Below are 26,989 nucleotides of genomic sequence, written 5' to 3'. Positions count from 1 at the left end.
TTATGGCTTTTGTGGCAGCTGAGTATTAAGTCTTTTTTTTTTTTTTTCCCCCATCAATGTTATTAAGTAGCATGACAGGAATTGTTGGTGCTTGTGCTTGTCTCAGTCACTGCAGTGAGGGGAGACTCTTGCTGCCAGATTTCTTGTCTGCTTCCCTCTCAGTGACGAGATATGGTGGTCAGGACATCATGCAAGAACTGGGGTAAGCAGCTGAGCTGGGATCCCTCAGTGCACCTCAGCACACACTGGCACCAGCATGTTTGTCAGCAGCACTGGGATGGGATGAGGAAGGCAGGAGCATGGAGCAGCAAGCACCCTCCTGCTCTTGGACCACCTCTGCCTCATCACAGCCCAGTACACAGGAGAACCAGGTGCCCTCCCTCGTGTGCCAGTCACAAGCACACATGGTTTCAACTAGCCACATGCCTGAAAGGGTTAATATTTTCTGCACCGTGTTTACCAGTTTGCTCATTCCTCTCCCAAAGAGATGTTTTCCCTGGCAATGCCCACCACAGCATCCAGTGTAGGTCTCCAGCTCAGTCTTGATGAGCGCAAAGCGCTCATGAGGGCAGAAGGTGATTCTGGATATCAGTGCTGTGGTTTGGCTATGTCCAGGTGATATTCATGCGCCCTGTGACTAGTGACAGCAGGGATGGTAACTCCAGCTCTGACCCATGCCCAGCACCTGCCCATCTCAGCACAAAAAGGTAGTTCATCTCAGATCGAAAGTATTTTGAATTTGGCCTCATTATTCCCTGTCTGCAGTTGTCGGTCATTTCCCAGCTGCCCTGTCCTTCCTCTCTCTCAGGTTTTGCTGCTCCCCTCCCACAAGGACATGGCAAGCTTCCAGGGCAGGGACCGACTTTCCTTTCACAGCTCACAGCACCTCACACATCCTTGCAGACCAAAACCAGTAGTGGCAGCTCTCGCCTGATCTCTCAGCCTCAGTGCAGGAGACCAGTAACGCGTGTGTAAGGCACATGGACAGCAGCTCCAGTGTCTCAGCTCGTACAGAGGGACTGCCTGGCACTGCCGCCTGTCATACCACAGCACAAGCACCCTGAGAAGGGCAAGTTTATTAGAGCACGTGCTGCTACAGTTAGTGACTCTTGGCTGTTGCTCAGGCTCTCAGCATCAACCTCCGATATGCCTCCTGGCATGCATATTTACGATTCCAATTATCACTGAACAAAAACCCACGTTGCTGTGAAAACAAACAGTTTTTAATCTAAATTGCCCAGTTTACATACTTCACCCACCTCTGCTTAGCAGAACAGCTGGTGTTTACCAACTTTTCATTACTTTTCCAGTGCAACGCAGGCAGATGCTGGCTGGAGAGGACCAACTGCCTCAGAGATAAAATGAGCTCAGGTTTACTTCTGCCTCAGACATGCTGCCTGCTCCTCCACCTCCCTGAGGAGTCTGCAGCATGGGCAGGCTGCCCTGGAAGCCAGTGCCACAAGACTTCTGCCAAAGTCCAAGTCTGATGGGGATGGATTGTCCATGTAACAGCCATGGGCAGTGTCTTCAGCTACAAAATCTGTGTGTTGAGCTTCCGAATAGCTCTGCACAGCCACAGCATGCTCATAGGACTGAAGGTTGCAACTGCATTAGCTGTAGTTTATTACAGCTGTTAAGGAGAGGCCCAGGCGCTGCGCCCTTGGATGGGAGGGATGGCTCCAAACCACAGCCTGGATCTGTGCAGCCCATGACTGAAATTCAAACTTCCCTCCCAAGCAGTGGGCATTTTCTGTGACTAGCTCAGAGATACAAAACTTGGAGAGGTTTTCTGTCCCTCATTTAACCAGTGGGGATCTGAGGCAGGGAGTGGCAAAATGACTGCGTCCAAGCTATATGGTACAAATGAGAATAGGAATTTCTCTAGATCCAGCCCAGTCACCATCCAGCACAGCCCAATGAAGATTTGCAGTGCTGTACAATGAAGGAATGATGAATGATGTTTACTCATAATTACTATTGCTGGGTGTTGTATTTCTGCAGGAAACAGTAGTTTCCATGTAAATCCAAATAAATCTAGCTATCTCTACACTTCTGTCTCTATCGTATTCAGCACTTCCTTTTTTTCTAATGCCTTGGGAGGTTAAAAACAGAGCTAAGATGATCCAGGAATTATTCTTGTTATGATATTTTCACTGTTCAAGAGCAAGCATATGTTTAAAAAAAAAAAAATCCAGTCCCTCTTTATTCCAGACCTCAAATGCCCCCTGAGACACTAAGCAAAAATGGGGTTAGAGTACCAGCTCTGGCTCTTACGTGGGCGTACATCAAGACTGATGCAGCTAATGCCTGGAGGATTGCACTGGTGAAAGATGAGAGCAAGTCAGATCGGCACCAGACCCAAACACTGGAACGTGCAAGTACTGAAGCCAAGGCAAGGAGGTTCCTACAGCACCCTTCACCTTTTCAAAGTTGTGGAAAGGAAGATGCTGCTTATAGCTGTTGCATGAAGGCACATGGTGCTGCACAAGGTCCTCTCTGGTGCTATTTCCAGCTCCGTTGGCTGAAGACTGAAGGGAGGGTAACTCCTGGGACTGGGCATGGAGCAGACAGTCACATGTGGTTAGGAATTAAGTCACAAGCCCGTAGCAAGATAACAACACCTGTGATAAGAAGAGACTGGATCCATCCTTCCCCTTTCCTCTATTTTTTCCTCTGTCTGGACTGGAATTAGTGCTGGTGAGAGAGGGCTGTGTACTGGTAACCAATGCCTACTGTAGGATAAGTTTGCATGAGGTGGCTCTGACATCAAGGAGGGCACAGCTATACCCTGCACTGGTGCTGAGAAGATAACGTGGAAGATAACCCCAGAAGAACAGCCCACTTGCCTTTAATTAACTGTGCAAGGAGATGTCCCAGAAGTGGGTCAGACTGGATGATCACAAAGAACTAGAGGGGAAATGACAAATGCAGAGCTCACTTTGCTCCTGAGCAGCACCCGTTGTGGTGGGCACCCCAGGGCTGGACCACTCTGCTCTCCCAGGGGTGAGGGTGAGGATGCCATCATCTCCCCCTTTCCCTGGCTGCCTCTCCCATACCTCCCTTGCAATAGGCACAGGTCCCTCCCCAGTGGGGCCGGACTGCCCCACAGGGCACCTGGCTGCCCCAGGACCTGCCCTGATCTCCTGTCCTACTGCCTGGTCACCTTCACCTTCCCCTAGCACAAAGTCCCAAAGCATCTGTTTGTCTTTGCTCATGGAGCTGTGCCGATGGCAGAAGGAATGCTGTATCCTCACACTCCCTTGGGCGATGGACCAGGAGCTGGTACACATGACTGTCCACTCCAAGTTTCACTTTATTTCCAAGTATTATTATGGTGTTTAATTATCCCTGGCCACCCTGCTCTCTCATCCCCCCAGAAAAACAGCCCAGCTCTGTCAGAGCATGTGGGAGAGGGGCGGGTGGATGAGACAAAAGGGAAATGATATTATATGGGATGTTCCCAAGAAGCGAGTCTCCTTTTTTTCCCAGGCACCACAAAGTTGTTTGCTGTGATTTAAAGAGGACACTTTTAGTTAAAAACCATGGGCCAGATCTACAATCCCTGCAAATCAGAACATCTTTGTTTGACTTCATGGAGCTTAGCTGATTTAGTCCAGCTGAGACACTGACCCTCTATGTTTAAACAAAAACCATTTTTTCTCACTGGTGTTAGGCAAAAATGTCTCGGGTTTTGGCTCTGGAAGGAATATTTTAGTGGGAATGTTCTCAGCATGATTCATCATCTGCTGGGCTTAATTTTGACAAGAACTGCAACAGCCACTGGCCACCAGTGTGGGTCTGGGGACTCTGCCTGTACCTACGGGCATGGCCACACACAGCCGGATCCCAAGCGGCAGTGCCTGGACAGCAGTGTAATATCAATCACTATAAACACTGGTAATATAAGCCCCACACAATCTGAGAAGGCCAAGCATGTTCTTTTGGGATGGCTGGGCTGCAGCTGTATGGTGATCTCAGGGGAAAACCCAAAGGACTGATCTCTCTGCTGCATGAGCGATGCTGCCCCCCAGATCTCCCCTGAAGTCCCAATGAGTGCCCGCTTCCTGCCAGCATGGAGATGAACATCATCTTCTGGGGGAGAAAAGAGTCTTGTGTTTTGTAGGGAAGCCAGGTGACAGCATCCTCTCCAAGTCTCATTTCATTAGATATTCAGCTGGCCAAGGCTGCCTTCATTCTCAGGTGTGTTATCTGAGAAGGAGAGCCATGGGATACCACTGGTGAGGACCAGATCTTTGCACACACAGGCTGGGATGCAGCTGTATGTCACTGAAAATAAGCTAGAGATGCAGTTCCCTCAGTGCACATGTAGGCTCTTGTTTGGGAGGGCTGAAGGCTGGGGCAGTCTCTAGCCATCTCCTGGAAAGGACTATTCTGTGTGCAAAGTCCTGAGCCTGGGGCCCGGCTGCAATGGGGAGGGACTCCAATGTCAGGTGAAATAGCTGCAGCAGGCAAGCTGCTGCCAGAGCCAGGAGAGCTTCCCCAAGTGCCAGGCCAGATGCTGGGGCCTGGCAGTTGGCATGCTGAGCTTCCAGCACCCAGGAAGCCACAGGGCACTGGGGACAGACATCTCCATGCGGTGCTCAGGGAAAACCTGTGGAGCAAGGCAGAGGATTTTCTTGGATCATCTCTCCCAAGAGCTTGCTGTATTTCAAACAGGACAAAGATTTACCTCCTCCAGGCATAGGGCTGAGGTTCCTCTAACAGCACTGCAGGGTTGCCTAGTAAACAAGCAGTAAACAATTCGTTGCCCAAATGATGGATGCCTCGTAAGGATTAGGAAGGCAAAATGGACTTAGCATTTGCAAAGAGAATTGAGGAAATACATGTTCTGTGTTTAACATTTATAAGTAAAGGACCACATAAGTGAGATAGAAGCACTTGCAACAGGGTCTCTCTATGAGGCCCCTTTTGGGTGTCAAGCTCTCTGGCTCTCCAAGCAAAAAGCCTGTTACAGATGAGCCTGAAAAACTAGCTGTTCCTCACTCTGCACCAGTCCAGACTGAAAACTGAGAGTTGTTACTAACAAGGACTTGCCTGAGTGAGGCTGCAACTGTTGGCGTTTATTGCTCTCTGGTGGTGAGAAGGGCTGCAGAGGAAAGCTGAGAGTCTCTTTGCAGTGCTGAGCCCCAGCAGCTCTCAGGACCAGCCTCCTCAGTGCCTCCCACTCCCACCTGTTGTTTCTGGAGGGGAGTTTTTCTTTTTCCTCCAGTTGCTGTAACTCAGAGCATCTGAACACAGCTTGCCACCTGCCCAGAGGGCTGGGTTCAGTCTGCACTTACCAACAGCCCTTGCAAAGACAAAGCACACACCTCTCCCTGCTGAAGTCCCACCTGCCTCAAATCAGGACCTCCCTCCCAAGGGATTCATCATTTGACAAAAAGCAAGCCAGTATGATGAGCTTAAGCATCAGCTTCCCCAGTGCTCCTCCATCCTCCTGGGTACAGAAAACCATACTGGACTGTGCAGCTCGGAAAAGAGATGGCTTGGGAGGGAGGCGACAGGGTGCTGCAAAGTGGGACCAATGGCTCAGCCTCTTCTCCTGTACAGGAACCACAGAGCGCTCACACCACAGGAGTGGGCCTGTACAGCTCCTTGCCAAAGGAGCCTTTAGATGCCGAAAGTTCACATGGGGTCTAGGGGAGCCTGGCCAGGCTTGCAGAATGGAAATCCAGGGAGTGCTACGAAACTCAGAAAAAACACATCCAGATCAGAAAACATTCTCAGCAGTAAAGAGACGACCAGATTATTGTTTATTCTTGGCTTGTTTTCACTCTTCCCTGTGCATCCAGTTATGTCCACTGCTGGGACAGGATGCCTGGCTACATGGATGACCCATTCTGATCTTCTGTGCTCTCTTACGTGCTCTCACGGCCTGCTGCTGATGGAGGCCCCAGCTTAGCTAGCCCAGTCCTGTCGCCACCCCTTGGTGATGGTGGGTATCCTTCTCTGCTGAGCAGTCTGCCACCTGCATACAGGATCCATTACCCAGGGAAGGCTTGTCTGGCCATTTTCACTCTTCTTCACTTTCCTGCTTCTGCCTCTCACTGTCAAGAGTTTTGGCAGTGCTTTGTACAAAAGAGGACTTGGAAAAGGCCAGTGGTTCTGCAGAAGTGTGGGTCACAGGCCTTCTCAAAGCAGAAAGGACAAAAAACAAATATAAATAAAGGAGTTGCTATTTAAGTTAAAATACATTTGGGGTTGGAGGCATTCCCTTGCAGGCTGTGCTGCCCCATGGGACCCAGGAGGCAGTGGGAGGCAGGCAGGACAGGACACTGGCACAGGGGCAGCACTTTCCCCTGTCCTGCTGTCCCAGGCAGGCAGCCACATTCCTGCAGTGCCATCTAGTGCCCAGCTCCACTCCACCAAACTTCTACAGCACCAGACTCCTGATCCAGGCTGGCGACTGAGTCCTCATCCTGCCCTGCTTCATGGTAATACCCGACATTGTCCTCTCTGTGCAGGTTGCTGCCATGGATGGACAGCTAGACTCATAGCAGTGCTCTGGCTTGGAGGAAACTAGGAAGACAGTGTGCCAAGCGCTTGATCCCATGTCTGTTGGAGATGAGAAGATAAAACGCTGCTGACCTTCTCAGGATGCTGCACAGGACCTTCTGCAGGCCATTTGTTCTGGAAAGTACATGGACCTGTGCCAACAATGAGGCAGCAAGTTGCCTTTGCTGGCTACACTCAAGTCCACTTTGGTGGTCGGTCAGACGACGTGCCCTCCTTCGCTCAACCACCTGGCCCGATACATGGTACATCCTGGTGTGTCCATGTGACAGAGAGGGGCACTGTAGATGCGACCCAGCTTGGCATGAATGATGCCTTGTAGCTCCTGGTCTCCCACCTCAGTTGCTGCGGCAAGGGCCAAGAGGAAGTAGCCTGCTGCATCCTGTTCGTCCTAACCATAAAGGACAGGGGCAAGCATTAGGAAGTGGTTTAAATGAAGGTCACACGGTGTGAGGGAACTGGAGCAGAGCCCAGTGGTTCCGGACAGAACCCTGTGACACTTGACTTAATAGAAATGGGCTCTGTATTGTCACAGCTGAATGCCAGCACATCTTTCCAAACTGCCTTTCCCCCCTCAAAACCTGGTGTGCCAGCATTGTGCGTATTTATTTTAAAGCTGCTGAAGGACAAAGGGTCACAGGATGCAGCCATCTACATGTGTGGCTGCTCTGTCAGCAAATATGATACTCCACCTTTAGCTCTCTGTCAAGACCAGTATGTTCAATGCAGCATCACAGAAAGAGGTTTCTTACCTTCAGTTTGTGCAGGGTCAGGTTGCCAAGGTGGCAGTACACCTTGGAGTAGTACAGGGCCTCTCCAGTGCACTGCAGCAAGGGAGAATGCAAGGCAAGTGTCTTCAGGTAGCAATCTTCAGCCATCTCATACATCTGCAGAAAATAGTAGACTGTAGCCAGGCGGTGGAAGGCAACCAGCTCTTGCAATTGATCTCCTGGAAAAAGAGTTGCTGATACAGTCAGCCTGCAGCATGCTCCCAAATCATTCCCAGCCCTGCAGTCTGAGCCATTTGGGGATGCGTTTGTTCAACAGCCCAGGTGTGCAGACATCTTCATAAGGAGACAGCAAGTTTGAAGATGGCCCACAGAAGACAGAACCATGGGCAGGGTTGCTGATATCAAGGCAGGACAGATTGCCCAGGGACTATCATTTGACCAGAGCATTTCTTGGGTGCTGGAAAGGGCCATTACAAGACTGGCTCCATCTTGGACATTTATACTGGTATTTTGGCTGTTTAAACTATTTCCGTAATGGAAAGGGATGAGTTTATCAGAAGAATCGATGCAGAGAGGAACAGTTGACTTCTGTGCCTTCATCATACTTCCTGTGCTCTGGTGTAGCAACAACCCTCCGCTCAGCCCAGTCCCACTACACCACAGCAGAGCACTTTCATGTGGCTATCATGCAGCTTAAAAAGGGAAGTGGCCTTAAAAAGATGTTACTCTTTAGGATAAGAATAGGTCCGGAGGTCTTATGAGAGCAGGAATGTCCTCCTTTCACATGCACACTGTTTTCATCTGGAAAGGCAGCCCCTTCCCCAGGAACTGGTAACTCCCTGTACCCCACAGGTTTGCATCACTCACCCACCCTGGTGCTCAGCCTGGCTGCCAGTGTGGCAAACTCCAGTGCCTTCTCGTAGCCTTGCAGCCCAATCTGCAGCTCTGCTAGCTTATTGAACAGCCGTAGCTCTGTCTTAATGGCCTTCAGTTTCCTGGCCAAGGGTACAGCACCTCCCTGAAGAGAGAAAACAGTGAGTCCATCCCGTTCCTAGAGGTATCGGTACCGCACTTCCCTTGGAGGGGTGATAGAACTGCACGGGATGGATCTAGAGCTTGTCAAGGCAGACAGTCTGTGGGGTTGTTTAGTGCTACAGCAGGGTGCTGGATATCCTGATTCCAGCCTATCCTTCCTCTTAAAACTGAGTTTCATATCCCAGACTGTGGTCCTCAGAACCTCACATCTCTGCTGTTCCTTAGGTGCCTGAAGTTCTGACTCTGAACATGTCCTCAGGAGCAACCATCTCACATCTAAAGCTGCCAGGTTTTATAATGTAAGGCCCCTGCCCTTAGGCCTGCTTAGACCATGACTGGGGCCAGGCTGTGTAGAAACTGCAGTGCTTGCTGCTGCCTGCCTGTCCCAGCTGAGGGTCTACACTGGAAGAACAAGGTATCATTCCCCAAAGCCTCGCAGGCACCTCCCTGAAGGCTTTAGCTAGGTGCTAAGCCCTAGAGGAATGCAAAAGGTTTTAAGAAACATCCATCCTCAGCATTTCCTACGAGCAGTTCCCTGCTCAGCTCCCTGTCCTGTGAAGTCTCCTCTGTGCACCATCCAGGAGGTCAGACAGCATCAAGCCTCCACATGGTGCACTTATTCTTGTTTGGTTTCCTGGGCCGTAAGCGTTCCTTCAGCTCACACCTTACTCACTAGCCTATGTTCAAATCCTCAGACGCTGGTCGGAGGCTATCTAGGAGAGTACAAGGGCAGTCTTGCTCGGAAGCCCTCCCACCACTCTCAAAGAACTTTGGGGAGACCTGAAGCTATTACAAAATGTGCCTGTGCTCCAGGCTTCCCCACTGCCCCATACACAGCAATGCTCGCACTCTGGCACACTCAGAATTACCCCATCCCTCTCCACCCTCTTTCCTTTCAGCCTGACCATGCGGTGTTGCAGTCAGCCCTAGGGGAGAGCTCTCTATGGCTGTCACCTAGTGGAAACACAAGGACAGAAATGCTCAGAGGGGTCAATACCCTATAATACTCCACTGCTCGATCTCTGTTTCGGCTGCCATTAAAAAAGGTATCACCCGCTTTTTCGTAAAGGTCCATGGCCAAGGAGAAGTCCCCAGATTTCACAGCAGTCTGAATGGCTGCCTGGAAGGAAAAGGAACTGGAGTGAGACTTGGAAAGAGACTCGTTTGAAAACAGAGAACTAAATCATCACAGATGTGAGTCTTAGTGCTCCAAACAGCATGTGTACATGTTGTCAAGCAGGTATGTGTGACTGTCATGATGCATTTGCAAGTGATGTGTGCAAGGATGGAGCTGGGAGCCAGATGACACGTCACTGTGCTGAGTCACAGTGCTGGACTGATCAACTGGCTTATCCAAAGGCATCAAGATTTCAGTCGGGACAGTGCAGCCCGCACCTGCCCTGGCCCTGGGCTTTCATTATGGTGTGATGGAGTCAACATGAAGATTAATGAGGAGAACAGATAGCCTAGACAGAGAAAGGGCAGGGCCAGTAGGAGTGAGGGCAGGTATGTTAACGTCTGTGAAGAACAGATATTTGTGCCAATTATGCACTTGGCCCTGGTGTCATCTTCCAGTCAGAACATGCATGCTCTTCCTTCCACTAGTAGGTTTCCACTGCTCGTGAGAAGATCCTCTTTCCCTTCCAAGATTCCCAGCCCAAAATGGCTCCTACCAACCCACAATTAGTTGTGATGGGAACACAGCTAGCCAGGGTGGGAATGGGCACCAGTCCAGCCACCTCCTCCATACCTGGAAGTACATTTCCACCAGCTCATCCTCTTGCATGAGATAGTAAAGCCTGCCTGACTGCAACCAGGCCTCTGCTGCTTTGACTGTCTCCCCAAGATCAATGAAAATCCTTAGACTCTGCTTGGTGCAGTCCAGGGACTGTTTCAAAGCTCTGTGATGGTAACAGGCAAAAAGGCATTACAGAGAAATCACAGGACACCCCCAGCAACCAGTTGCAAACCAACCCCAGCACCTTCCCTTTGGCAATTCCATCTTCTCCTCCTACAGTTGCCGCTGGTTAGAGACAAATGGACAGTCACAGCTCTTAGCAGTGTGTCCTGGCAAAATGGTAAAAGCCTCCATGCTTTAGTGCATGTGTGTGTGTCATTTGGCAACCTTAGGCTAGCCTGGGATGGCTGCCCATCCTCCAGTGCTCAGCACAGCCCTGTGGCAGCCTGCTCCCAAAGAAGCTGCTCCCCACCTCTGCTCATTTCATCTGATAAAGAAGGTTTTGTCTGGGTCATCTGCAAACCCTACTTGCCACCCCTACACTAAGCCCAAAAGTCACACCAATGCAGAGCGCTCCCAGATGCACATGGGAGCACAGACTGTGAGTGCTTGAATGCCTTCATTTTCCAGACAGCATCTGGTACCCAGAACCACATCTCTGCCCGTTGTTTGTCCCTCAGTGCAGCCAAAGAGACAGGTCTGTGGCCAAATGTGCAAGGCCTTGTAGCCCCTTCACAAGCCACTGGTCACCAGAGGCCAAAGGGACAAGCAGCAGAACAGAGCTACCAGACTGGACACACTGCCTCCAGAAGGCAACCGTGGTGAAGAGAGGGACGGGCAGTGCCCCAGGTATGTTTGTTTGCTTGGTGTCTCGCCTGATGGCAGCTGGGCTCCAGCTGTCCTTTGAGTTCAGCAAGTGTGGTGCTTTGTGGTCTTAAATAGCACCGTTCACAGGACAGGCATCTGCTTCCTAAATTCCTTCCCTCTGAACTCACTGTGACCTAACACCCAAATTAATGACAACCCCTGCCCATTTGTCCTTCTGGGGACATGGGAACTAACTCTCCACTATTTGACACATTTGTCTTTAAAAAATAAAGGAAGTCTGTTGTCTGTCCAAGTCTCTTTCACTCCCCTTCTGCCTAATCTAATCAGTCACCTGCACGTGTCAAACTGGAGATTGAAAGGTGAGCTGATATGGGGGTTTAAGTACATCCCTGGGGAAAATACTCCAGCAGAGCTAGGAAAGGCAGACTCAGTGGCTGGAAGCTGAAGCCAGACATTCAAATGACAGATAAGGAATCTATTTTTACTAGTGAGCAGTGATTAATCACTGGAATAAGCCACCAAAGGAAGTGATGAATTCTCTGTCTCTGTGTCACCTCGGATCAAGGCTGGATGTCTTTCTGGAAAACTGTGTTTGGCCAAACCCAAGTCATATTCCAGCTAACAGCTCAGTGTTTGCCAAGCTATCACAGAGTTCTGGCTGACATCAAACTGTTCCCCTCTTCACTGCACAGTGACAACTGGCCGGTCTCAGCATTTCACTAACTTCAGCAGCATGCAGGAGGCACAGTTAGAGCTTCCATCCCTTCTCACTAGAGACCCTTGCTCCAAACACCTCAGAAAAGCCACTGTTCTTGCTTTGAGTGAGCAGAGACACCCCTTTATGAGCATCTACACTGGAAAAAGCCATGAGCTGGACTTACTTGGATGTGCCCAGAGCCTGATGGAGCTGGCTGAGGGCCTGCTGGACATTGCCTTCCATCTCTCTGTCCCGGAGCTGTTGTGCCAAAGATACCCAGTGCTCATGGTAGGTGATGCAGGCCTGGAGATTGGGGGATACTTTGCTGTAGAAATGGCAGAGACACTCAGTGATGTGAAGCTGACCTGCATGGTACAGGGAAGGGAAAAGTACAGATCAAACAGCTGCGTTAGGGATCTAACAGGGTGCTGCACAGAGGTGGGCACTGCCCTGGTTCCCACCAGCAAAGCTGTACTCACTCCTCACATTATGCCACTTCAGGGCAAAAAGCAGTGCCAGTTCATAACAGAGTCTACCATCTTCTATCCTTTGCCTGTTTATCATGGCCTGTGCTAGCCACAGCAGCACCCGGCCCAACTCCATCTCCAGGTCTTCAGTGCCCTGGAGTTCAGCATAGAGCTCAGCAGACTGGAGCAGGTAGATCTCAGACAGCTGGCTTGCCCCACGTGAAAGGGTCAGCTGCCCCAAGTTAGCCAAGGTGATAGCCTGGTTCCTCTTGTTCCCAGTCTCTTTGGCTTTGTGTAGGGCCCGGAGGTAATTCTCTGCAGCTTTTTGCACCTGCCCTTCTCCCTTCAGGGCAATGGCCAGCAGATTGTGAACGGCTCCACCCTGAGTCACACTGTCTGTCCCATGCAGAGAATGTAAGAGCTGCCACATGATCTCTGCAGCCGGGCCCGGCTGGCTGTCCAGGAGATACATCCACCCCAAACAGAGAGAAGACTCGAAAGCCTCCTCCTCGCTCATCAGCCTGCTGAGAGCTACAGCTGTGGCTGCATAACAAACCGCCCCATCCAACATGCCATGCTGGAGATACATTCGGGACAAGATGGCACACAGAGTCCTCTGGGTGGGCACGGCTCTGTTGTCACAGGAGAAATTCAGTGCCTGCTTGAGATAGAAGCAAGCCACTGCTGGGATGCTGCTCCTTTCTAGTTGACTTCCCAGGAGCTTGGAAGTATTTTGGAGGATGAAGCCAGCTCTCCAAATGGGTGTTGGTGTCCCCTTGACACCACTGGGAACAAACAACCTGGCAGAGGCCAGTGCAATGTTTGGCAAGTATTTCTTGTCATACAAGTAGCTCAAGATGGGGGTGGCATCCAGTGGCACAGCACTGGTGTCTGGGCTGAGTAAGGTGGTGGCGAGGCATTGAAGACGCTCAGTAAAGGGCAGAACTTCATCATTTTTGCCCAGTTGTAGCAAGAGCTTGACAATAAGGAAGCAGATCCGGGCCTCCAAGGGAGCATTACCCACAGCAATGGCTTCTCTCAGGATGTAGTTCATGACCTCCAGCTCATTCTCCGAGCTGAAAGAGTGGCCAGGCAAGCAGACAAGCAAAGTCACCGTTTTCCCCAGCAAGGAGGAGAACTTGTGCTTCATGTTCTGTTTCAAGTAGATGGAGGCAAGGTTCACATGCAATGCAGCCAGCAGGGGCAGATCCCCAAACCCCCTGTCCAGGATGCTCAGGGCTTCCTCAAAGTAGACTCGGGCCTGGGAGAACTTGACCTTTTTGATGCAGAGCTTACCCAAAAGGAAACAGAGCCGGACATGAGCCCAAACTGAATGCGTCCTCTTGGCCCAGTTCCTGGAGGTCTCAAGGTACAAGATCAGTTCATCCTCATCGGAAAAACCATAAAAAGTGGAGCTGAGAAAGGAAAAACTGAGATCATAGAGGCTTTCAAAATTGGGCACGTAACTGTCTTGGTTAAGGAAGGTTAATATGGGATCAAAGACATCAGCATCCTCCATGTGTCCAACATTCAGGTCAATGAAGAACTTGGGATCATCAAAATCATCTGGCTTCTCCAGGAAAATATCTTCCAGCGTAGCAGGGGCTGATTCACTCCCTGGGCTAGACTTCTCAGAGGTGCTAGGTGTTGCCAAGCTATTTATTTCCTCCCAAGACTGGAGCAGCTGGATATCCTTATAGCCCTGGAGAACAGCCTCTGGAAGGGACAGGCAGATCACAGTGGGATGTTTCCATATGTCAAAATTCACTCTCTGAAGTCATCATAAAAACATCCTATTCTGTCCCCTCCACATACTCACCTGATGGTATTTTGGGGAATGTGGCTGTGGGTTCAAAACCATCTACACAGACAAGGAGACAAACAGAAAACAAGAAGGCTAAAGCCTTGGTCAGTGTTAGCGTGCAGACACAGCACTCACACCTTACAGAGATCTGCTGCTGCTCTACTAAACCCCAGGACCTGTATTTGGAAGAACAGGCTCTCTTCTGGCCCTGGACAGCACATGCAGCTGCAATTGCAACCCCTCCTTCTGGGGGTCTCCATGTTCTTAAAATGGCTGTCAGGTGATGGTGGGGTGAGCACTGGCAACATTATAGTTATCCAGGAACAAGCAGGTCTTATTTTTCACAGGTGGGGTTTTATCTGCTCTGTCTCTCTTTAGAGCTTTGTTGTGACTATTCAGAGGTTTCAGATATACATGTATTTCTGACAGGCTCTACCCCCAGGCTTATTGTACCTTCACTGGAGCATCTGGATGCTGAACTGGCTGGTCTGAAAGGTGGCCTGAACCCCACGGGTTCCCAAGGCTCAGCCCTGCATGACCACATTGCTCTTCTAGGCAGTGAGAAGGCAGAAAACTGAGGCAGAGTTATTGGCTGTAGTCCAAAAGCCACACTGCAAATACAGCGAAACTGAGAACAGCACCCAGGAACCCTGGCCTCTTGGCTCCTCCTCTGGGCACAGAGACAGTATCATTGTCACTTTAGCTGTGCACTGCTCTTCAATATACACCCAAAGGTCAGACAACAGCGGGAGACTGCGCTCTGCACGGACCTCTCAGAAGAAGCCAGATAGTCATTTTTTTTCCATTGGACAGGAAAGAGTTTGATTTCTCCCTGCCTCATATTTCATCCTTTTCCAAAGCCTTTCCTAGCCCTCCAGTCTCTCTGAGGAGCTCAGCAGGATCACCTCTTACTGCAAGGTGGTCAACAGCCAGCACCTACAGCCAGCATCAGTCCAGAGCAGAATCTGCCAGGGGTGAACCACAGCCCTGGGGGCAAACTGCAGTGTGGCAGGGCCCAGCTCTTGAGGGTATCTACAGCCTCCACGACCAGGCTGAGCAGGGGGCTCTGAAGTTCTTCCATCCGCAGCAGTTCTCTCACCTGAGCAGCTTGGAGCAAGAAGCTCTCTAGACACAGCCCAAAGCTGCTCTCCAAGGGCACCAATGGGGCTGGGCACCTCAGAGAGGGGAAACTCACCAAGCCGGTACACAGAGGTGATGTCAGTGCGCGCCAGGTCACTGAGCAGGGCAGCAAAGTGCTGCTCACTGCCATTGCAGGGGATGCGCAGGAGGGAGACTTTTTCTTCTTCACTCAGAAACACCAAGCCCTTTCCCCTAGGTCATGGCACACATCAGGAGAAAACAGTCAGTGTCTTCCCCTCCTCTGACACTACTGCTGTCCTGTGGGGTGGAGATGGGCTTTCCCACCCCTCTGCTTCCTCCCACCAGGAAAGCTGACCTGCAGATGGATGCCAGAGTCTGAACACCTTCCCCACGAGGGCTCTCAGACCCAGCTCCTCCCTGGAGGAACTGATGGATGCCAGAGGAAGGAACCCGTTGGTCTTCTTTGTCTCCAGAAGGGTATCAAACTAGAGCTATGTCATTAAACCAACACAGAGACAACTGCCAGGGTCTTCAGAGTGGGACTGTGTCACTCTCCTTCCCCCAGAAACTCCTGTCATGTCCTTAGGAGGGTGTATAATTCTGCTTCATGAGGAACCATGTTGTTCTGCCTCAGCATCCCGCAGAAGACAAAAGGGCAGAAGGAAACAAAGCAAGCCTCATTTTTTTTGGCAGTGCTCACTGTCCCCTGTCCTTTCCAGACTCACAGCCCCTCAGACAAAGCTACAAAGTCAAGAACATTTTTTAGGTGAAACAGTGGAGCCAGCTGGTCAGTGACATAGCTGTACTGGCCTGTCTTCGCCTAAAGTGAGGTCTAGCCCAGGGCCAGATTTGTTCCTGTCTAAGAATCACTGGAGACAAGTGAATTTTGATAGCTCTGTCTGGGCAGAGATTCCTGCAACCTGTCGGCAGAAGAACCTGGCCTAGGCTTCTGGGCAAACCTCAAATGGATCCTCTGTGAAGGCCTTGCAAGTCAGATAACCTGCCCTGGATTCTCACATACACTTGAGTTGGGACTCAGAGTCCACCCTTCCCCTTCTCCTAACCACAAGTTCATCTAGAAAGTAGCAGTAAACTTACAGAGGTTCACAGGCCTCAGGATTTATGCATCTGGTTGGGACAAAGCCGATATTCCCACTGCTTAGGGATTTTCCCACAAACCATGGCAGTCCTGGAATAAGGAAGCCAAAGACTTCTATGCTGTCTCCCTTGGAAAAACTCAGTTCATCCCAGGTTCCTCCTCTGTGGTCCTCTTTGGCTGTGCACCTGCCTTTGACTGAGAAACAAAGAAAACAACTGCATTTCAGTGTGAGGTCTTCTGTGACACCCCTTCCTTGCTAGAAGAAAACTAGGCAAGGAGAGACCACAAGTTTAGCTTGAGAAGGCTATCTCTTTGTCCCCTAAGATTTATTTATTCCCCTCAGACTCAGACCTCTGCAGTTTCTTTTTGAGAAGAGTATTTTGATAAAATATATAATAGGCATGGATAAAACCCTGCAAAGCTGAACACCAAAACCTCTGAGAGTTGTAGTTTGGAAGGTAGCTGGGAAAATGAAACTGCTGGAGCTTCACAGAAGCCGGCCTGTCTCAGCTTTCTGCTAGAAGTAAATCTTTAACAGTGCAAATGTCCATCACACTATGCATCAAATTCACACCTTCAGTGACCTCCCATGTCCAGTGTGCTCTGAGTGGTTCCCATGTCTGATCAGGAATTGCATGGGGCTAATGGGAGAATGGTTGGCATGCGTTTTGTGTGCACACTGGTGGGAGCCTAATTATTTAAAACTTCCATCCTGAAAGGATTAAAAGAGAGAAAAAATTACAGTAGGAGAAGAGAAAAAATGAAGCTAGCAGAAGGATGTCATTAGCAGTTCTTTGTATTTTATGCTGTTCAGATCAGCCCTCTAAGTACATGCAGTTCCCAGGGTCTATTCCCCATTCAAGAGAGACCAAAGATACAGTTTTCCCAAGAGCACTTTGTAATGGAGTATCATTGTCAGAACAATAGATCTGCCCTTTGCATTTGTGGCTGAATCCAGGTTTGCAAAAGCTGTGTCCTTGCCTGGGAAAGGCAGCCATGTTACATAGATGTCACTCACCAATTGGCTGAGTTGTCCCACTTATCTCCTGGGAGATGCCAAAACTCACAGCATGATTCTTCAAGAACCACCTGCAAGGCAAAGGGTAACCAGAGGGTTAACAGAGGGTCCTCCCTGAGCAGTCCTGTCCTCAGTCCACCCACCAGGGAGGACCTCACATGAGCAGGAAAAATGTTCTATCCCCTGCGAGCACTGGAGCTCATGTGGAGCATGACCAGCACAGCCACTCCAGTAGTCCCTTGCAGTGGTGCTACTGGGCATGGAGAGCAGTCTGCACCTTGTGACTGCAGCCTTGAGTGCGCCTTCTGCGTTCTGCAGAGCCTTATGCATCCTGCAGAACAGGATGATTTTGCCAGTCCATAGAAGAATTTCACTGTATGAATACAAAAGGAGCTGCGGGTGTCTCTGAGGCTCAGTCAGGTGTCTGGCATGAGGCCTCATGTTGACTGGCATTACCTAAGCCTTGGGCTATGTTTTTTCTTCAATTACTCATCTATAAATTCCAAATAACTCCATGTATGATCTAAATCAATATCATACTGGAACAAGACCAGAATTAAATCCTTCGTCCGTCCCGTGAACAGAACCTGAACTGGTTCCTCTGGCTGTATATACTATGTATGCCCTTATAAAATTATGCAGCCCTTGCCCGCTGTGAGAGGTAAGAGCAGTTCCTCATCCCAGACCTGGTGTTATGCTGGTGCACCAGGATCAGGAATTAATCTTGGCTTGAGCGCTGTAATAGAACAATCTACTTACTGGTAAAATGGGTGAGGTACTGGCTCTAGAGCTGTCACAGGCACCAGGCCTCGTTGACCTGTCAGTAAGGACGTCCCTTCCCACTTGGAGTCTTCTCCAACGTTCTTCACATGGATCAGCTCGTTTCTGTAGAGCCTCAGGCCATCCTCTGCCTCCTCCTCTGGCTGGCAGACACTGGGCACTGCCCTGGAAAAAAAGTTACCTGCAGATAGAAAGAGTCACGCCTAGGTCAACTGCATCAGTGCACGGTGGAGCCCATAATGGAGCTACAACACAGTCCTGCTGAGATGCTTTTGAGGAAGTCCCTACGCGTGTACTACTTCTCACCTTCCTGGAGTAGCAGCCCCAGATATATGGTGGCCAGGCGATCTTCATTTACAGTAACTTTTATCTCAGTGTCCTCCATCAGAGCACAGTTTAGCCAGTACACCTGATCAAAGAGAAGCTGCTCCAAGCAGCTAGCCACATAGCCTAAAAGACCAAAGGGGGAAAGCAGTGTTAACATCCTCCTTTGCTGGAATGGCCAGCATGCTCTTTGAATATCTCCCAATTTGCCATTTGCAGCCACATTGTGAGGCAACAGCCTCTAATTCTGCCCCCATTCCCACCAGGTGCAGTAAAGGGATTAGACAAAAGGCATCCTCCCGTGTCTTTTTCACTGAGTCAGACAACGGCTTCATAAATCTGTAGACGGTCACCAAGGTCTTTCAGTCCATATTCCTTCCTCTTTAAGCTGTCTACCCCAGAATATTACTATATCTTTGGTGTCACAGAACACCTTCTCCCAAAATTCTTCTCACATTGTCTCTTTTTATCTCCCACACCCTGCTTCATGTCTTGAATATTTTACCTAAAGTCAGATATGTGGAAAATTTCCAGATTTCTTCCAGGGTTTTGAAAGTGAGGAGGAACCGGTCCTCCTGTGCTTGTACACAGACCAGCCTGGCTGAGAGCTCCTACACAGAGAAGACAAAGCAAGAATAAGGGGAAGTCCTGGGGATCTGACAGGAGTTCTTGGCAGGGTGGTAATAATATTAGAGCCTGAAATGAGAATAGGGAATCTTTTATTAGCATATTCCAAGCTAAAGCTGTATGAGTTGGTCCCGTTGTATGGGCTTAAAGGGAAGGTGCTGCAACCAGCTGAGTCTGTCAGCCAACAGGGATGGAGTAACCAGTGACAGTTCCCTATGGTGCAGCCACAGGAGGGCGAAGAAGCTGAATTTCCTCCTCCAGATCGTTTCCTCTGTCTCACACACCAGAACCACTGTGCTTTCGAAATCTGGGCCCCTGCATCATTCTGTGCATGGGTTAATGTTCAGGCAGGACAGGGACAACTTCCAAATTGCAACTCCAGTGGAGTCAAGAAGAAATCCAGTCCTCCTGAGACTACAACCACAAGGTGTCTAGGCTGAGAGCAGTGACTGCGCTTTGAGGTAGAAGCTCTTCTTTCACTGTTGCTGGCATTAGTACTTCTGCACTGTTCCAGGTCTTCTGGACAGCTCTGCAGGGAGCCCTGAAGTGCCAGGGCCTTAAAGATCCACAGAGAAGGAGAATTCAGGCTAGGGAATGTCTCTATACCTGCAGTAGTTTTCCTTTATGAAATCACAATACTCTGAGAATCTCTGTGAATCTCCAGGGATGCTGTCTGAGAGGAAATTGTGCTGTCCCTGCACACTTTGTCTCTCTTCTATTCATCTAAGCTGATTTCCAGTAGGAGACAGGCAGTTCCACCAGGGACCTAATCCTGTTGCACAGCTTTGATGAATCTAGCCCTATGCAGTGCATGTTATTTAGCACTCACCATAGTGTTATGTGCATGATTCCTCGGGCAGCTCAGTGCCTCCAAAGTCATGTTCCTGATATGAGGTTCAGCTTTGGATCTACCTCTCCATTACTGTTTTCTTTCCCGTATTGTTTCCATTCCCTATACATAGTACCTGTGTCCAGGGACACACACCTACAGGGGTCTTGGAGGAACTGCTCTTTCTCTGCCGGGTTTGGTGCCCCATCACACATCCCATGCAGACCAGGTGCCTTCCAGTGGTATGCTTTCATCTGCCAGGGGCTGGGGTTCCTACCTTGAACAGAGCACAGACTTCTCTGTCATCATTCTCCAGAGCCCACAGCTTCTTTCTGACTGCTTCCTGGAGCTGGGAATTGAGGCACCGGGAGGAGCGACTCTCAACAGAGAAGAAGAGCGAAATCTCTTGAAAAGGAAATGTGCAGGGTTAAGGGGAGAAGGAGCTCCATGCAGAGCCCCCTCCATCGCACAGCCTTCCCTGCAGTCAGTCCCACCAATGCCTCCAGCCCTTGCTTGGTTACAGTGCTCAAACAACATAAACAGATACCACCATCTCTCTCTAGATGATAGCAACAAAGATGAGAAATTCAAGGAATGCCAGGGATCTTCAGCTGTGGTGCCAGTCCTTGCTACATACAATTACTGGAAAAATGTATGATGCTGAAGGCAGCATCTTACCTGGCGGAAAGCCCTCCCCGACAGCCAGCAACACTGAGGAGTTGTCCGGCAAGCCTTCTGCTGCCTCTGTAGCAGGATCGGTTGGCTCTGGCTCCCCAGCATTACCTAGCAGGGAGGTGGGACACAGAAGAGCTGCTGTCAAATTTTATGGCAGAGATGTAGGACACTCTGCCTAACCACATCACCTGAAAGCACAGTCCATGGGTCACATTGCAGATCTGGCTGGAGGACTGTGTGAATCTGCTATCACCTTAAAATCATGCTCAAAAGTGGAAGCAAGAACCCTGGGATTAACGTGTCCTAACTACAAGATATCCTTGATGATTGGCTTCCTCCCAGTGCTGGAGTAAACTTGAAGTGAGGAGACTCCCTTCTTGCTCTAGGGACAGACCCTCATGAAGCAGATCTGGTAGCAAGGTGACTTTATAACAGTGACACTTTTTGGAGGGGATCTCAGAGTAAGAACACTTTTCCTGCACAAGAAAGCCAAGGATTTATAAAATGCTTTGCTTATTAACTTGACAGTTGAAATAAGATTTTCTCCACATGTGCTGGCATGGATCTGAAATCCAAGCCACATTCTCTCTGCTTCACACATCATCAACTATTGCCAGAAAAGATTCTGGAAGTGAAACTTTAGTTGGTAATTATATTAATAATGGCCGAGGCACATAAAAATCCAGCTTGCTCTTCCACAGCTGTATTGTCTGTGGAGGGATAATAGGATTAAAAAACAATTTTTGTTAGTAATCAAATAGGGCTTGTAAGGCAAGCCCCTCTGTACCTAGAGATCTGGAGCTGGAATAGTCCAGTGGCTTAAGTCACTTTTTTGACCATAACTGTACTTTAAAGTTCATTTTACTTAGTCAGTTTTGCTAGTCAGTAAAATAAATAGTGATTTGCACACAGAATTATAAACCTTATTTATAGTTAGCAGTAGAAAAGAATTGCCCAAGGCTTGTCATGTAATGAATGGGCTTTTCTTTGAAAGAAAAGCCTCTACATTTCACTTCTGAACAGACAATTTAAACACACTTAAAGGACTTCATCCAAGTACTCTGTCCCCTTCCACAGAGGTGGGAAGCTGAGTCAGAGAAGTGAAATGAGCCAGAGCGGAGTTAAAACAGAGCCTGGCTCCCACCTCGGCTGGGTTTGACCGTGTTTAACATGTCCCTCCTTTCCTCTCTGCATCTGGTTAGCCCCAGGCAGATGCCGTTTGGCGCGGCAGGGTCAGCACGGCTGAGGTGTCCCTCCCTTCCCCGGGACCGGGTACCTGATGCCATGGTCTTCTCCTGCCACCATTTTCCCCGGTGCTCGGCTGCGGCGTGCTGCAGGTGATCCCACCTGGACAGGAGCGCGGGCGAGCTGGGACAGCAGCAGTCACACTCTTCGCCTGGGGAACAGGGGTTGCGGGGAGAGGCATTCAGGCACGCCGGCAGGATGCTCTTGGCCCCGGGGGTCTCCATGTGACTCGAGGACAGCAGTAACGAACGAGGGGCAGGGGGTGCAGGGCGGGCGCGCTGCGACGAGGCACGCTGGCGGGTCCCCGCAGAGCCAGTTGCCTGCGCAGGCGCCAGGCCACAGCTCACTTGAGAGGACAAAGGGGTTTGATCCTCGTCGTACTCACCACTTCAGCGTTTATTTTTGTTCGGGGCAGGCTCGGAAAGGGAACTGGGAGATTTTTCAAAAGACAAACTGAAACTGCTGGCAGGAGGTCATTGCCAGTTGTGCCAGTGACTCATTTACCAGTTTGGTGATGAAATATTTTGTAACGCCGGTCAGAAAATACTCCCAGGCCAACCCTAACGCGGAGCCGAGCAACAGGTCCCGGGAGCAACGGGCTGTGCTCCTGGCAGCCTGGGCTGAGCAACACGCAGCACCTGCTGGCGCCAGCGCCGGCTTTCCCGGAGGACGTGCAGCTGGAGCAGCTGGCCCTGGACTGCCTCCCTTCTCCGTCTCATTAACACAGCCTCGTTAGATCATCCGGGCTGCCTTCGTGCCGGCATGGGAATTGCCTCGCAGGGCACTGTCACCTCTGCCTGCTGGCCTTGGGGACTTGCGGTACCCGAGGGGCCTCTGAGAGTGTTGCAACGGCCCAGGGTGCTCCTGGCAGCAGTGACAGCAGGACGGGGGTAACAAGGGGGCTCCTGAAAACCCACAGCACAGGGATAAACCCCCTCCCCTCCTTGGCCAAGATGTCCGATCTCCTTCCCCACACACCTAAACCCAGTGGAACAGGCAAGTTGCCCAGCAAAGGCAGGGACCATCTCTGGAGAAGCAAGCAAGCAGCCGGAGGGAGCCAGCGCGCAACGCCAGCGTCTCCCCAGTGGCTCTGCAGCCACACGCCTTGCAGCCCTGCTCGGAGGAGCAGAACCATGAGACCCCGGGGCAGCTTACCTGTGCACCCCAGGGACAGGTCCTGGTGCCGAAGGGCCCCCCAGCAGCAGCCCATGTGTCCACCATCACCGGCGGCCCCGAGCCGGCGGTTGCTGCTGCCACTGGCACGGGGTCGGCGAGCCGCTCGCAGCCCGCGGGCGCCCCGGCCCAGCCGGCACCGCGGCTCAGCCCCGGCCCCCCTCACAATGCACAATGTGCCTTTTGACGGGGCAGCGCCCGCAGGCGAGGCGGGGGGGCTGGGTCCATCCCACCGGCTGGCGTGGCTGCCCGGTGCCAGCCCCGCCGCTCCCCCGGGCTCCGCTCTCGCCCTCGCCTCTGGGAGCTTGTCACCAGGCCCACGTGGCACATTCCTCTCATTCCTCCCGCCGGCCGCTGCACGGGGAGTCCCGTGACCGGCAGAGCCTGCCCAAGCTTCAAGCCAGCCCCTCTGGGGAGCTTCGTGCCCATGCAGAACCCGAGCCCCCCGCCAAAGGCAACCCTGGTCCTGACGCTGCTGCAAGCACCCGTCTCACCTGCAGGGAAACCCCGCCGTGGCTTGTCCAGCATCCTCCATCCAGGCCTTGCTCTGTGGCTGTTCCTGGACCGGCCTTCCCACTGCCCGGCAGAGCCAGCACGGCAGCACTCTTCCCATTTCACAACGAGGGCAGGTTTGCCCCCACCACGCAGATCTCACTGCAGCAGAGATACATCCAAGCAAGCCAAAAACGAGTTCCCTGTAAGCACAAACACTGTCGGCACGTACAAGGCTAGAAAGGCTCATCTCATTCCTGAAGAACAGCAGAACTCTTCAAATCCCAGACGTGAACACCAGGAGGCACCTATCTGGCTGCCGAGCTGCATCCCTTGGGCGGCCGGGGTGAACTCTCATTCCCTCTTTGCTTACATGCCCTGTGGCCTTCCCAGCCTCCAGGACTAGGACTCCTGAACAGGCTGTTAGACCTCAGTGTGCTGCTGGTGGCAGGTGCCTGCAGATCATCTCCTGGGAAGGTCAACATAGCCCCTGCAAAAAAAAGTCTAGGGAGAGAAGCAACAGACGGGGCTTTTTCAGGGATGAGGCCTGCAGCAATCAGCTGATCCTGGAGCCTCCGCAGCAGTGATTTGTTTCCTGTGGTGTGCTCCACGAGCACTGCTGGCTCTCCCAGAGGCTCAGACTACAACCCTGTGCATGACAAGGCCTTGAGCTTCTCCAGAGAAGGCAGCGGGTAGCTGCTCACCAGACAGACTCCCATGCCATGATGGGGGCTGCCAGGCCCTGTTGCATACCCCTGAGGAAGAGCATGAGGAACATTTGGCTGTGGGACAAGCTGTGGTGCCTATACTCCAGCAGCAGCACCGCTGCCCACTAGCCCAGATGTTCTTCCAGGAGGGAGTTCACCTTCATGCAGCTGGCTGGAAAACTTCTTACAAAAGTTAAATCAAACCAAAAGACTTTGCAGGGAGGATTGCACTGCAGTGACGTGGTGGTGCAATTCTGACCAGGCACCAGCCTGACCCACTGCCTATCTGCCCAGGAAAAAGCTGAAAGCGTGGGGATTTCTACTCATCAGAATGAACCAGATGTCAAAATGCTGGGGTTTCCTGGAGAAGGGCCGGTCCTCCTCAGCCCCTGCAGTGCCTCTGCTGTGCCTTCTCTTCAGGCCGTCTCTCCCTGCCCTGAGCTTGATGCCTGGCTCACATCTCGCTACAGCTTGCCTTGCCTCCTGACCTCCAGGCATCAGGGTGCAAAGTGCCCTTGCTGTCTCCCAGCACGCTGCCGTCAAGCTAATCTTCTTTCCCGTGAAGGCCCGCAAAGCAGTGCAGCTGAGAGGACCTGCGAGAAGGTGAGCTGCTGGGAGAGGGCTGCGCCAGCTCTCCCTTTGGCAAGGAAACTGTTTGCTTCTGTTGCACAGGGACCCTGAAAAGCTCCATATTTAGAAGACTCCCCAAGGCGACCTGGGGATATTATGAAGATCCAGGAACCACAGAAATTCACATCCAGGTGTGGATTTTGGCATGCCTACCTGCATTCAGAGCACACAGAGCAAGTTTCTATGAGGAGTTCAGGCACATCTTCACAAGAAAGATGTTGCTGTTTTGGGCCCATGTTATCATGTTTTGTGTCACTCAGAATGCTATTTGTTTTAGCAACAGCTGTTCATCAATTTGCGTCAAAGTCTTTTACGAGGGAAAATACTGATTTTTTTTTTTTAAATCAACAGAAGTTTATGTTTCATCTTATAAACAAATATGTCATCATTTGTGGTACTGAAATTTCTTTTTGCTTTCAAATTTGCCTAAATAATTCAATGAGCAAAACCACCCCTCTAAAGGCAAAGATATCAGCCTCCTGTTTGACCTGACGTGTAATTTTCCTTTTGGGCAGCAACCCAAAAGAACACCAGTTCTGCTCCCTACCTTGTTGATTACCGCTCCATGCCCTTGATCTCCTCTGGAAATCCCCCATTGCTCCTGCTGAAGGTCTCAACCTGGGCACCCTGGAAAAGCCCTGTCTTAATAAGTGCACCAGCAGCTTGCGAGGGGCTCTCGCGCTGGCTGGCTCCCCAACCCGGCGAGGACTGCTGTCGAAGTCAGCTCTCAGGAGTCTCTTCCCTTTGCAAACCTCGGCATAGTCAACGCCAGCTTGGCAGCTCCAACGGGAGGCCGATCACCAGCAGACCCCAACTCTCTCCCCAGAGTGTGAAGCAAGAGATGGGCGCCTGCCCGTCTACTGTCCAGGCAACCTTTGCCCAGGGGATACAACCACTGCGAACACTGTCCACCTCCAGGATTGTCACGCACTACCTTTCATTTGCTTCATTAAATCTAGCATGTCTGTGGCTGTGATTTCTCCTTTCATTCTTCTATCAGACCAGTTCCTTTGCACAAAGGACCTGAAACAAACCTATTCTTCCCCGATCCGCTCATCACCACCGTATCTGAGCCTCAAATTCAGCTGGGACCAAAAACCCAAGCTCTCCTCCCCAGCCTGGATTTATGCCCTGCTGTGGACTGCTAGAGACACCTGCAATCTCCCCTTGCTGGCTGTGTTTACGCAGCTGGGGACAAGCCACGCAGGCACGCAGCAGGCATCCAGCGAGCGAGCAGGCGCGACGGAGGCAGCCGCAAGGACGAAGCGGTGCAAGCGGCCGTACTGACCTGCTCCTCGGCACTCATCTGCGCAGGTTCGCTCCGCTCCCCGACGTTGTTCCTAAGCATCTTCTTCCTCTCAGAAAAGTCTTGGCCACGAAACTCCGACCTTTCAAAGCAGGGTCCCCAGAGGGAGCACTGCCGGGCTCGGAGAGGCAGAGCGCGCCCGTGCATGTGTGTGTGTGCGTGTGCGCGCAGGGGTGTGTACGTGTTCGCCAGGCAGGCGAGCGAGCCCAGCGCCGCCACTCCCTCGCACAAGGAAAGGAATTTCTTCCGAGAGCGGCTTATCATCTTGGGAACCTCCGTTTCCCAGCAGAGCCGCCGAACGCGGAGGTCAATGAGTTACCCGGGAGTTATGCTGTAAACAGCCCAGCACGCCCGCGGATCGCTGGCTCCCGAGGGGAAGCGCAAGCCCCAGGCACTACCTGCACGCCGGGTTTGCAGTAAACACGCGCCGGCGAGGCTGCCTGCGGGCGGAAAGTCAGGGAACAGGTTGGGGTGGTTTTCAACCCGATCGGTGTCCGCGCAGCTGGACCGGCCGCGGGTCCAATTTGTTTCAAGCGGCTGTTTTGCGTAAGCCGGCTGTGCTGGCACGCACCCATGCCCTCCTCCCGCCCCGTCCCCGCGTCCTTGAGGCTCGGGACTTTCTGTCCTCGTCACACTTCACCTCCCCCTGCTGCGGCAAAGCGCCAGAGGAAAAGCTCTACCTGCGTCAGGATTTGGGCATCCGGGGGAAGTAGCGGGGAGACGCTCATCACCGAAACTTCCTTCTTTTTGACGCACCGTAAATGCAGATCAGCAGAATGAGAGACCTGTGGACCCGGGAGTATTTGTGCACCTAGGCTATGCTCTGCAAACAGTCCGTGCAGGGAAGAACGGAGGGTTTTTTTGTTTGCTTTGAAAACAGTGAAAGAGTTAACATCAACCTTTTCTGATATGCCTGTTTGCTTCTGGGAGTGCTCAAGAGCTGGTCATTCCTTGGCAGGTTCAAAACAAACCCTCTTTGCTTTTCATTTTGTTATTTAAAAATGAACCTGAAAGAAAAAGGAAATCAGCCTAAACCTGACTTCAATCGGGAGAAAAAAACCAAACAAACACGATGAAACATTTTGTTTTGGATCAAATGAATTTCTGTTTCATGTTTTGTTTGTTTTTTTTTTCTCTCTCTGATACTGTTGC

General features: G+C 51.2%; 1 protein-coding gene across 4 annotated transcripts; it reads right to left on the bottom strand.

Annotated features, from left to right (window-relative positions):
• Positions 1-5,748: 5,748 nt before the first annotated feature.
• SH3TC2 (SH3 domain and tetratricopeptide repeats 2) lies at positions 5,749-25,850 on the bottom strand. Of its 4 annotated transcripts, XM_067304864.1 has the most exons (19): positions 25,820-25,850; positions 23,197-23,356; positions 21,561-21,680; positions 20,288-20,392; positions 19,887-20,014; positions 18,659-18,764; positions 18,136-18,279; positions 17,809-18,010; positions 17,050-17,120; positions 16,031-16,226; positions 15,027-15,163; positions 13,847-13,888; positions 12,040-13,743; positions 11,745-11,925; positions 10,048-10,198; positions 9,295-9,417; positions 8,130-8,280; positions 7,284-7,480; positions 5,749-6,922 (listed from the first exon to the last, which is right to left on the bottom strand). In XM_067304864.1, the coding sequence occupies exons 2-19, from the start codon at positions 23,228-23,230 to the stop codon at positions 6,731-6,733; spliced, it is 3,984 nt and encodes a 1,327-aa protein (XP_067160965.1). In that variant the 5' UTR covers positions 23,231-23,356; positions 25,820-25,850; the 3' UTR covers positions 5,749-6,730. The 4 variants fall into 4 exon arrangements, with proteins under 4 accessions (XP_067160965.1, XP_067160964.1, XP_067160966.1 ...); XM_067304863.1 differs by lacking the exon at positions 25,820-25,850 and having other exon boundaries at positions 23,197-23,490; XM_067304865.1 differs by lacking the exons at positions 5,749-6,922; positions 25,820-25,850 and having other exon boundaries at positions 7,305-7,480; positions 8,134-8,280; positions 23,197-23,490.
• Between the last annotated feature and the right edge of the window lie 1,139 nt (positions 25,851-26,989).

The sequence above is a fragment of the Apteryx mantelli genome, chromosome 14 (genome assembly GCF_036417845.1).
Source record: "Apteryx mantelli isolate bAptMan1 chromosome 14, bAptMan1.hap1, whole genome shotgun sequence".
NCBI lineage: Eukaryota > Metazoa > Chordata > Aves > Apterygiformes > Apterygidae > Apteryx > Apteryx mantelli.
Note: the sequence above shows the minus strand (reverse complement) of the source record. Positions and strands in the feature narration are given on the sequence as shown.